Source organism: Euprymna scolopes, chromosome 14 (genome assembly GCF_053919585.1).
Source record: "Euprymna scolopes isolate OS-2025 chromosome 14, ASM5391958v1, whole genome shotgun sequence".
Classification (NCBI taxonomy): domain Eukaryota; kingdom Metazoa; phylum Mollusca; class Cephalopoda; order Sepiida; family Sepiolidae; genus Euprymna; species Euprymna scolopes.
The window spans coordinates 75,210,551-75,223,881 of NC_136495.1; the positions used below are offsets into that span (position 1 = coordinate 75,210,551).

General features: G+C 32.8%; 1 protein-coding gene across 1 annotated transcript in view; it reads left to right on the forward strand.

Moving 5' to 3' along the window:
- The window catches only part of LOC145293096 (lysosomal alpha-mannosidase-like), a 348,385-nt gene that overhangs the window by 333,999 nt on the left and 1,055 nt on the right, over positions 1-13,331 (forward strand). The window contains exons 23-25 of the mRNA XM_080139469.1: positions 2,559-2,695; positions 4,823-4,963; positions 8,684-8,801. Of these exons, the coding sequence (XP_079995595.1) occupies positions 2,559-2,695; positions 4,823-4,963; positions 8,684-8,801 (396 nt within the window). The remainder of the gene's footprint in view (positions 1-2,558; positions 2,696-4,822; positions 4,964-8,683; positions 8,802-13,331) is intronic.

Below are 13,331 nucleotides of genomic sequence, written 5' to 3' on the forward strand. Positions count from 1 at the left end.
TCTTTCGTATCTTGAGATTCCACTGTATTATCATTTCTATCATCATATCATCATATGGCATTGTCCAATATTTAAGCCTGTATTTCTGAAAGCGTAAGGAACATGGCTATTTGGGTCTGTGACTATAAAAGTATTTCAAGTATAACAATTCAAACCACACATAATTGTATTATATATTTTGGTGTGGGTGGGAATCTTTTGAGATGAGGCTTCATAATTTGTGCATTCATTCTTTTTGTCGACAGTTATCCTCATCTTCATAGTTGTTGTTGTTATGACACCACGTTTTGGTAAACTCATCCTTTGGCCTTCTTCAGGAGAGTAACACCGATGGGATAAAAATGCCGAGTCCTGTAACTGTATCCCCAGTAATTACTGCCTTCCATAGTTGTTGTTGTCTCACCACGTTTTGGTCAACTAATGCTCTGGTCTGCTCTGCTTGGAAAGGATTGAAATTGCTATTTTCAGACAATGCTCATCCGAAACCGCCTCATCTCAAAGAATTAAAAAAAAAAAAAAAAACCCGGCTCATCTCAAAGAATTAAAAAATAATACTACCATTCGGTAAGGACTCGAAAATGGAAGACCAGATAAGAACGTAAAATTCGATTCATACGACCATAAAATCCAATCTAAATTGCCTAGTTGAGTCTGTGATCATAAATGTATTTCAAGTATAAAAATTCAAACCGCACATATTTGTATTGTTTCGAAAACATTTTTATAAAGACTTTTATATTTTATATTTATTTTATATTTTATAGACTGCTTATATTTAAATAAGACAGACATTTGGTTTCTGCATTTCTCAAATGAATACCATCTTACAATAATTTGAACTAGGTCTGTCCTAATCAACCAAAATTCCATGACATTTGCTGTAGATATACCTTTATTCCCCAGGAAATGCTTCAGGCAAATTAATATTTGAAATCGAACCCACTAAAATTCTAGACATTAAAAAGCGACCTTAATTTGTCATCAAAATTATCGAATAACCATAGCTATACTCATCAATATTATACTTTCCGCCATTGTTTAATATTTCAAGTAGTAATGGGCTGATTCTGCTATCATTTTTCTTTCCAGATTTATAACGGAATTCATAATTGTATAGGAATCAGAAATTATTTCAACACAATTACCAATTCCTTTCGAAATTCCCGATTCCAATATAATTACTGATTCTGATTCAAAATTAAAAAATCGACCATAATTTAGTATGTCCTATGTTAGGGTTGATAATTTTTTTCTAATCTATACATTAATAGGAAAGCGTGTGTGTTATTTATTTTGTGTGTCACACTTACATCCGAGTGACTGTCGTTTAATTGTTATGAACTTTCATTTCTTGTAATACCAAGAATTTTTCATAAGTTTTGGTTTCGGTTTAAATCATCGTTGATGACACTCCAGTAATTTTTTTTTTTTTATGAATAATTTTATCAACAAGTCTTCATAAATTTTGGTTTCGGTTTCGATTATAGCTGAAGGAACTCAAGTTATATAAATATTTTTTTTTTCATAAGTTTTGGTTTCGGTTTCGATTTTAATTCAAGCTGATGCACCAAAGTCATATGGATATATTTTCTTATTTTTGAAATTGCAACTTTATAATATATAAAAATCGGTTTATAAAAATAGAGCATTAAAAAAAGAGCATTAACTCTATGATAATATATACGAAATCTGAAAGAATTAAAATATCATATTTAAGCGTACTTTATGATCGAGCTATGCTGGGCGTCCCTTCTAGCTTAAATACTTTTGCAGTTTTAACAAAAGAGCTACAATAATATCAGAGCGTCCCCATTTACGTTGGACATCCACAGAAGGGCAACATTAATATATTACTTATGAATGAGTCTCCTGTGAAATTTCCTCAAGTCCCGCAAGTTATTACATTATTTTGCATTATTTGCATGTTGTGTAAGAGAATCACTTGGATTAAAATGATCTTTAAAACACTTAATGTTGTTGAGTTGTCCCCCTTGACAACATGTCTATCCCTAATCGAATTTTTTTTCTGTACATCTTCAGGAAAGCATCATTTGCTTTGGGATAAAAACAAACCCTTCCACTCACTACCATGGAATGAAATCGCTGACGAAAACATTTTAAGTGTTATGACTGGTTATATTTAAACAAGATATTTGGTTTTTGCATTTCTCAAATAAATGCCATCTTTCGATAATTTGATAAATCTCTGCCCATGATGGATCATGTAAAAACTGCTTAACCAGAAATCCATGAAATTTGCTTCAATCTTTAAAAAAATGTTTTAGGCAAATTAGTTTTTGATATTCAATACATTAAATATCTATACATTAAATATCTATATATCAAAAAGCAATCATAATTTAGTATGTCCCACTTTAGTGTTGATATCTTTTTCCCCAATTATTACATAATTTTGCATTTTTTGCATGTTGTTTTAAGAAATTACTTTGATTTAGATGGTGATTAAAACATTTGTTGTTGTAGAGTTATCCCTCTTGACAACCTGTTCATTTCTGATTCAATTGATACCCTCTTATTTTATGGTTATTTATCTTCAGGCAAGCATCATTTGCTTCTGGATAAAGTAGGTCCTTCCACTCACTTTCACCGAATGAAGTCCCTCATGATTCTTAATGAACCAATCATATCGTTCATGAAAGTAAACCGCAGAATGCGTTCCAGATTTAACCTTGAGGTAAATTTTCTTCAATGTTGTATAAACGATTTTTTTTTTTCATTCTTTTTTCCCTGTATTTCAGACTGTTTAATGCCTTTCTATTGCTGTGTTTCGCTTGACTTGTTAAAAAAAAAAATCATTTAAGGATTTCACTTTACTTTTAGTGTAACCATAATTACAATGAGGATCTCCATTATTTCTGTCAAAATGGGATTTTTTTCCCAAATTTTCACCAACTATGGGCAAATAGTTGACGCCTTGAAAAAGGCAAAGATTAAGGGAGTAAACCTTGACAAAAAAAAAAAAAAAACGGTTTGGGTTCCCAATAGGGGGATGGTGAAGTATTGCAACACCTTTCTGGCAACTCCTGGAGCTGTGCTGGCTCTGATCGTATTGGCTTACCTTTCCATCGGAATTTGTCTGCAAGACTAAAAGGGGGACCTTGGTAATTAGGAAAACCTAGATCTCCTGATCACCCGCCCAGGCCTGCGTTGGGAGAGCCAATTCCAGCTCTGAACTCTATAGCCCCAGCAGATGCTGCGGTGCACCAGACTAGATGCAGAATTCCATTGTTTTATTAGACAGAAGATTGGCATCAATGGTTGTGAGTAAACAGCTTTGATTGCAAATCAAAGAATAAGCATTTTAACAAAATTACAATTTGCATGTTGATTGATTTGTCTTGAAATCTTTGTGATTGTTTTTTTTTTTATAATACAAAGCAGTTACCACTTATCAAGGCCCGAAGGCTACTCGTGGATAAGGGTTGATGAATGTTAGGTGATAGTGTAGTAGTCATTAATGGCATAAACTGGGTAAAATTCAATTATTTAACGAGGACGACTAAACAAGAACTCATTCACATTGCACTTGAAGGCTACCATATTGTAGTCAACTGGGAAGCAGGCCAATGGAACAGTGTTTGACAAGAGTGCAGTTCTAGGAAAGAAGCTTGGTTCATGAAATCTACATTTAGATTTAGGTACAGATAGAGTGAGGGAAATGTAATATCGTGGTTGTAGTTAGTCAAATGTTTTTGTGAAAGTTTGGAAAGAGAGGACTATAGATTAGAGCTCAGTCGACTACTTGCCATGAAAATAATGATAGAGCAGAGACAGCCTTGCAACATTTCTTTTGTAGGAAAGAGATTGCAGGGAAAAGAAAAGCACATCACCTACTAGGTTTCTAAGCCAGTTTTGAACTCTATCAAGGCAGCATAGGTATGTCGAGCAGCTGCTACCCAAATGTGGCAACAGTATTTCATTTTAGGACGTACTTGGCTCTTATACAGGTAGAGGATTGCGAGCAATCTTGGTAGCAGATTTAATGTATGTGTTCCATTTCAAATCAGGAGTCAAGGTTAACAAATTATTTATTATTTCATGAAATATAAAATAACGGTATCAAACAAATCAAATAATTTATATAAGAATTAAGAGTACATAACAGATTGAACTTTGATCTTATTCTAAAGTATAGAAATACTGCTATATAATTGATATGGCAACTGTGTGGAGGTGTGTATAGCAGCAGTAGCAGCTGTACGAGAGCCAACATATACAAATAACCGAACCATGTGCGAGGTGATGTCACAGCAAGGAAAGAGGAAAGAAAAAATTATAAAAAAGAAAAATATGACACGAGAAGGCTAGAAATAGACGTGTTACACATGTGACATGAGTGATAGGGAAAGATGTGTCCTAAACATGGCCGGACAAAGGCAGAGTACCACAGCAAAGTCTTGTTAAGCACTTTTGAGTATAAGAAGACTTTTGAACAAAAAGTTATTTTGGAAGTACCTGTAAATAAATGGTTGTTGTTTCAACTGAAAAAAAGTGAATCGAATTCTTTCCTTGTCTTTGTTTCCTTGCGACTATTTGCATACAATGTGTGGGTCTCGAGTGTTGACATGTAACGACTATGTTACAACTGGGCGAATAGTTACATGTTACTATATAAGTTGTCCATTTTAAACAATAGTTTCAAAATAATGCAGATATTAAAAGTATACATCGAACCGAATGGTAAAGTATATTTAATATTCAGTCTTTCAAGCAATTTTAATATCAACTTTTAAACTCTTTTTTCCAAAATGTAATCATATTGTTTTTGTCTTTATTTTTTTAAATCTATTTTTTTCTCTAGTGGTCAGCATTGCAAAGGGATCTACCTCGTGAAATCAACTTGTTGACCTTTGAAGAATGGGAAGGCAAAACCTACTTGATTCGGCTTGAACACATCTACGAAAAAGAGGAATTTAATAAATCAGTTAAAGTTGATCTAACGGTAATACATATTTGAATTACAATTCAATTTTTGATGTCTACGGTTTGTTTATTTTTTATTATTATTCCACCAATGACAACGATTCACAGATAGAATTTTAAATATAGATCAACGTAGTTTAGCTCAGGGGACGTTCCAAAAATAATGCCTCCTATTTTTTTATTCTGCCCAAATGGATAAGTTAAGTATTAGACTACTCGTTATTCAACGGCTCATTTCTCAATAAACACAGTATTCTGTTATATATATATATATATATATATATATATATATATATATATATATATACTAGCAATTCAGCTCGGCTTTGCTCGGGTCCTATGTACTGTTCATAACTTTATGTGTATATGTTTATACATATATAAACGTTTGACTCATGTCCAGGTAATCTACATCTAAAATTTCAAGTGTTTGGACACAAAATTGGTCGAGGAGTTTGGTAGAATGTGCAACGGTCAACTCTTTCAATTTTGACCTTTTGGCAGCCAAATTTTCGCCCAAAAACTGATAAAAAGTGTGTTGCATATCTGGATCCCCTTTATGTAAAATTTCAAATATTTAGATCCAAAATTGGCTGAATAGTTTGCTAGAGACAGCAAAGGTAAAATCTTTTGATGTTTAGCCCCTTGACAGCTAAAATTTCGGCCACAAACCAATTAAAAAGCTTGCTCTATGACTGAATACACTTTATGTAAAATTTCAAATGTTTAAACCAAAAATTATCTGAGTAATGTCGTAAAGACTGAAGAGGTCAATTTTTTTTTAAAATTTAACCCCAATTTTGACCCCTTAGCATTTATTGTATTGGGCTCAAATCAAGTTATAAAGATATATCCATGTCCAAGTAACCTACATCTAAAATTTCAAGTGTTTAGACCCAAAATTCGTGGAGGAGTTTGGTAGAGTTTTCCAAGCTCAAATCGTTGAACTTTGACCTTTTGACAGCCAAATTTCTGGCCGAAAACCGATTAAAAAGATTTTGCCAAATCTCAATACCCCTTATGTCAAATCTCGAGTCTGTAGACTGAAAATTGACAGAGTAGTTTAATAGGGAAATGTATACACACACACACACACACACACACACACAATTTTACTTTTATAGATATAAATATATACTAGCAGTTCAGCCCGGCTTTGCTCGGACCCTATGTGCTGTTCATAAATTGCCCTATGTGTGAATACACTATATGTGAGATTTCAAATGTTTAGACCAAAGAATTGTCTGAGTAATATCGTAGAGACCGCAGAGGTAAATTTTTTATAACTTGGACCCCAATTTTGACCCCTTAACATTTAATATTTTGGTCTCAAATCAAAATGTAAAGTTTTACCCATGTCCAAGTTACCTACATCTAAAATTTCAAATGTTTAGACACACAATTGGCGGAGAAATTTGATAGAATCTGCAAAGGTCAACTCATTCAACTTTGAACTTTTGGCAGCCAAATTTTCGCCCCAACACGGATGAAAATGCTTGCTGCATGTCTGAATACGCGTTATGTATAAATTTTAAATGTTTACACCCAAAATTGACTGAGTAGTTTGCTAGACACCGCAACTCTCGGAAGCTCAAATTTTCGACCCAAACTGATTAAAAAGCTTGCCCTATCTCTGAATACACTTTATGTAAAATTTCAAATGTTTACACCAAAAATTGGCTGAGTAATTTGGTAGGAACCGCAGAGGTCAAATTTTTGTAACTTTGACCCCAATTTTAACCACATAACTTTTACTTTTGGGGGCTCAAATCAAATTAAAAAGTTTGATCCATGTCCAGGTAACCTACATTTAAAATTTCAAGTGTTTAAACCCAAAATTAGTGGAGGGTTTTCAAAGGTCAAATCGTTGAACTTTGACCTATGACAGGCAAATTTCTGGCCAAAAACCAATTAAAAAGATTTTCCCAAATCTCAATACCCCTTATGTCAAATCTCGAGTCTGTAGACTGAAAATTGACAGAGTTATTTGGTAAGGAAATGGACACACACACTCACACACACACTTTCACATTAATAAACATACAAAGAGTGTTCCAAAAGTAATGCCTCTTATTTTTTTTTTCACCCGAATTGATCGGAGGGGACTGCAAATTGCATTGTTATGATGACTGAACTTATGCATTCATGATTTGAAAGTTTCATTCCTTTGTTGCAAATATTATTGGTGTAAAACTAAGAAAGCAACCCCCATCATACACCTGAATGAAAAGCTGAGATGAGTCATTGAATTTCTGGCAAAGTGCATTGAAAATGCTGGTGATTATGCAGAAAAATGAATTCTGTAGCACAAAAGTTGCTCGTATTAATGGCACCACTCCCATTTTCGTAGCTTTTCAACTTTTTGACTTAGAAAAGAATTTAAAAGGAGGAACTACCTTAGCAATTATGTTTTATTATAAGCAAGAAAAGAAATTTAAAATGAACGCCGTTTTTAGCAATTTCAATAAATTTGAACTCTTGACATCAAGTTCCTTTTCAACATTAATAACAATGATCAACATATATTTTGCTGTCAGGAAGCTAATAAGTGATTTTGGATGATTTAAATATGCTGAATCAGAAAAACATGGCTGATTTTTCTCATCAAGTCAGATTTTTGGTGTATCAGAAAATGAAATTATTATAATAATGAAATGTAGTTTGCTTGAAGCATTGTGTCATTTATGTATTTAGGGAAGTGTTAGTTAACCATCACAATGTAAGGAGTGGAAAATTGCCAGCGTTGAGGAAGAAAGTGCTAAATTATTTTATCAATAACAATTGTTACTTGAAAAACAATCTTATTTGAAAAGTCAAACTTGTACACACTGATCTTCTGTGTGACAGTATTTCGTGATATATTTTGAGGAAAGTCCGCTTTATCAAATAGCGGATGTTTCAAGAGATTGAATCACTCGCTATTTGACAAAGAAGATTTTCTTCAGAATATATATTCTAACATATTATTTATATAAATATACAGCCATGATCAAAATTATGGAGTACCAATGAAAAATCGAAATTATGATTCAAAGTGTCAAGGTTAAGAATAGTAAACGTTAATAAATCTATTTTAACAACCATCAATATTTGGCAGGTTCTATTTTTTCCATTTATAACAGCTTTTATTCATTTTTGCATATCATTGGCTAAATTGTTGTAGGGGATAGGATTTATTTTCTGCGACTCTTCATGAGTTTGTCCTCTAACTCTTTTTTTTTTTTTTTTTGATGAACATTTGTGCATTCTTACTCTTTTCTCTAGATGGGATCACAAAGTTTCAATGGAATTTAAGTCTGGGGATTGTAATCCCTTTTTTCTCAAACCAACCCATTGAAACCTTTGACGTATAGCATTGTCTTGTTGGAAGATTATAAATGGAATGCATTTAGTCTGAAACTCAGAAAGAGGCTTTAAAGCAAATAAATACTACAGTCTACTGTTAAATATTTTACATTTTCTCTTAACTGTGCACTGTACAGTTCTTAACCTTTAAATGCGTAGGTTTCAACTATTATCCAAGGATTTTTATAGATGCTCCATAATTTTGACCATAGCTATATATGCTAACACTTGTGTTTTTTCGTCAAATTAAAAAGATAAAATCTTGCCATTTCCTTTTATATAATGGTATGAGCTTATACCTTTCCTCCAGCAGTAAACTTGCAACATCTTAACAAAAAACGGATGCATTGATTATGAAAACATCATTTTGATAATTTTTTTTTTCTAATTACAGAACCTCTTCAAGAACATCACCATTTTGAGCATCAAAGAAATGACATTGGGTGCAAATATGGAATTGTCTGAACTGAATCGCCTTAAATGGAAGAGTCAGACTCAGGGTAAAGTGCAAAGTAAAGTATTCCACTTTTTTAAACACTTTTTTGGTATTTCATTTGCGTTAAAATAGATATCTTTTTGGCAATGTCACTTGAAATGAATACATTTTCTCAGTAATTCTACCATCATCATAAACACAAAACTACAAGATGTGAGAGTGGAAGGCATCCTTGCTATGGCTCTTTGTTTCTTCTGGTTCTTTCCACAAGTAGATTGAATCCTATAAATGGTTCCCAGAAATTATTTACAGTGTGGATGTCTGACTAGAGACATCAGTTATCAACAATTCAATTTGTTTTATATCTAGATAAAAAAAAAACTCTTCATTTTTAACTTCATTCAATTCACAATAAAATCTCTGCATATAGAGATTGTGTATATGCGTGTATATGTTTGTGTATATATCTGTACATATGTGAGTATCTGTTTCTGTACATGTCTGTATATATTTGTGTGTATATGTATATAGGTTTGTGTATACGTTTATGTATATGTGTGTATATATGTAAGTGTATTTGTGTGTATCTATCTGTGTATATGTGTATATATGTTTGTGTATGTGTGCATATGTTTGTGTATATATCTGTGCATATGTGTGTATATATTTGTGTGTATATTTGTGTATAAGTCTGTGTGTATGTTTGCGTATATCTTTATATGTTTGTGTGTATATGTGTGCATATGTTTGAGTATATATTTGTGCATATGTCTGTGTATATGTTTGCGTCTGCGTTCGAATTATATATATATATATATATATATATATAGTACGAATAAGACACATGTGTGTGTTCCATTAAATTTGTAATTAATCTGACTGTTTTTTCGCTCCATCTTTTCCATTTTATTTAAACTATCCTTCACGTATTTTCGGTTTTGTCTGCTACTCAAGTGGATGTCTTGTTGGTTATGTCAATCGAAGAATTCTCTTCTCCTTTGCACATACTTTTTCCTTATCTTTGCAAATAAACACCTTTATTCTCATCTCTCAAACTCCACCTTTTTTCTCTTTTCATTTTTTTTTTATTTTGAGTTTATTCGCTTTCTTTTATTCTTTATTATTTTTACATCTCTGCATGCATATATATATATATATATATATATATGTGTGTGTGTGTGTGTGTGTGTGTGTGTGTGTGAACGTGATTATATGTTTGCATTCGAATTATATATATATATATATGTGTGTGTGTGTGTGTGAACGTGATTATATGTTTGCATACGCATTCGAATTATATATATATATATATATATATATATATATATATATATATATATATATATATATATATAGTACGGGTAAGACATATATATTAATTTACTTCAGATCGTTCTAAAAGATCAAGGGAGCTAACTCCTTCCTGGAGCTAACACTTGATTTCATTACGATTTTGATTTATATCCGAGGGCTCTTTTAAGGACAAACGTTGTTCCCTTTTATGATTGCCGACTGTATTTCGTTCCAGCTTGGTCTTCCAGGGATTGTTTCCAAGTATTTCTGAATATGTTTTTCATTAACCCAGTTGGTCCTATCACAACCAGTGTAATGCATATTTCTTTCAGAAACCATGTTGTTTATAAATCGTTTTTTAAGTCTTGACACTGTTATTTTTCCCCCATTCAGCTCTATTAATGCCATAGTCATTTAGAACGATGACCAACAATGAGTAGTTCTTTCAGTCTTGTTCCATATTACAACGTCTGGTTTTTGTCTTTTTTATGCATCTGCCCGTCATAGAATACTGTTTGATGTTATCGGTGATGGTTTATGTTCCCAGACGTTCGACAATCTTTCAAGTTGCATCTCTCCACAGATCTTTCAGTGGAGGTATTTATATACTTTATGTCAGACTGTGTAATGACCATCTGCCAATAAGATTAGGCATCCAGACATTAAGTGGCTTGAGTTCTCAGTTGTTGAGTGACAAAACCTGCACTGGTCATTTGCTTATAGGCCAGTCATGTTTTTATCCACTTGTGAGTAAACCCTGATCCGGACTGGCCACAATGAGTCTTTCCTCATCAAATGGTATTCTCCCGCAAATCTCTGTCTATATACTTCTGGTTAAGCCCCCCCCCCGGAACTTTCCTGCTCTTTTATGTTGTTCTTATCTTTGTATTCTTGTATCCATTTCGATTTCTGTGTATTTATTTTCTTTCTTGCAATCTGTGTTGCTGGTTCATCATATACCTCGACGGTATTTTCTAGTATGACACCCCCAAAGTTTTCAGCAAGCTTTGTGATTGAGGTTTGTTGGGGAAGACGTTCATGGTGGCCCCTCACCATTTTCATTATCGTATCTCTTGCGCTTTGGATGTACTGCCCATGCTTATTGTGGTGGCTCGATATGCATGGTTTATTTCAGTGAGGCCGAGACCTCCTCCTTTTTGTGAGAGGTATATACTGCCCATACATTGGTTTCGGTATATTATTTTATGTAAGGTTAGTAGTTTCCTGATCTTTATATCTAGCCTATTAATAATGCATTGAGGTCAGTCAATAATACCAAAACCATACGAGATGACAAGGATTGCAAACTGGTTTATGATAGTCATTTTGTTCAGACTTGAAGATCATTTTAAGGTGTACGATGTATTCTTGTCCAACCTTATGCCTCATTTTCCCATGCTCCACAGTTACATTTTCCTCTATTCCAAGGTATTTGTATGTGGCATCCTCTCTTACATCTCCAATAAAGCCGTCATTGAACTGAAGATGTTCAGATATTATCTTTTCCCCCTTTTTTATTATGCATTCGGCACATTTATCAAATCCAAACTCAATGCAAGACATCCTCTGTGAAAGTTTTTACAGTTTCTCTCAGGGAGATAAGGGGTTTATTCGTCTCTGCATAGAGTTTGAGACCGCCCATAAAGAGTAAATCGGTCACTCTTTTACTCCCCCCCCCCGCTTCTATTAATATTGTACCCAGCATTGCAATCCGTGTGTGTGTGTGCATGTGTTCTATTAAGTTTATGATTGCTTGATTTGTTTTTTTCTCTTCATCTTTTCCATTTTATTTAAACTATCCTTCACGTATTTTTGGTTTTGTCTGCTGCTCAAGTGGATGTCTAGTTGGTTGTGTCAAAAAATTCCCTTTTCGTTTCCACACTTTTCCAACTTCCTCATCTTTGCAAATAAACACCTTTTTCTTCTCGAATTCTCCTCTTTTTTCTCCTTTCATTTCCATTTTTCATTTCCATTTTGAGTTTATTCTCTTTCTTTTATTCTTTATTATATTTACATCTCTCCCAGTTTTTTTTTTCTATCATTCAATTTTTTTCTTCATCTTTTCACCGTTCCTCTTGTCTTTTCACCCCCCCCCCGTTAAAGATGAAGTCGTTAATTCATTTTGATCTCCTATTTTCTATCCCTTCCTAAATGTCTTCCTATTCTCCCCAAACTTTTGAAAAGTATGTTTATACATCCAGCCAGTCATTTCATCTCCAGTTCCTTATGATAATGCAGTCAGCAATGGAACTACTGTCTAATCATTTGAATAGCAAATGCACAAATTCTAATCTTTTTACACAAGAAAAAGAAATAGAAAAATGCAAGCATGAAAAGTAATGTCGTTAAGATTAAGCTTAGGAACTAGTTGTTCAGACTGGAAAAGAAAAAGACAAGATATTCTAATAAAAAATATAAATTTATAAACTTAAAATATTGCAGCATTAAGAATTTATATATAATGTTAAAATTTAATTTAAAAATTTTTTTTTATTGCCGCTATATTTTAATATTGATTTATATATTGTACTCAATACATAGTAATGGTTTCAAAAGTTTTAAATAGAAATATGACTTGGATGCCATCAGCTAGAATCGAACCCAAAACATTTAACTATCAGTACTTTATTTATACACTTATGTATTAGTTACAGCACTTAATCAAACAATCCATTATGGTAAAATCGTACAGCGTTCTTATCTATATTTAAATGTGATATATATATATATATATATATATATATATATATATATATATATATATATATATATATATATATCGATTAAGCTACACTGAATATTAATATTCAGCGTTTCATCCACTCTAGGATTCGTCAGGCTTATGCGCGAATTCTGTGGTTGTTTCTCGTTTTTATATGGTCCTCTTCTGTTGAGGATTTTAGTTAGCCAATCAGCTTTATATATATATTGATTGATTGATCGATTGCACTTTGCATAATTACAAATACCCGAAAGCGATTAAATAAAATAATCTATGTGGCTAACATGCTTATAAATAGAATGTTGATATATACTTACGAAAATTATTATCATAAGACAGCGTTATATCATAGAGTCAAACACATAATTGATTTCGAGCAATAACTAAGCAATACTTTAACTCGATGTTTTATGTGAACTGGGAGGTTTACCAATATAGACACATCTACTCTATTATGTTCACTTTCTCTGAAATCTCTCTAATGGTATGTTTTTCCTTGTGTAGCTTCACAATAGCTTGTCTCACAGAGTAATCAAGTTTTTGGTGTTTCGCCATGGTACCAGATGATGGAACGTTTACAAATGACTAAGT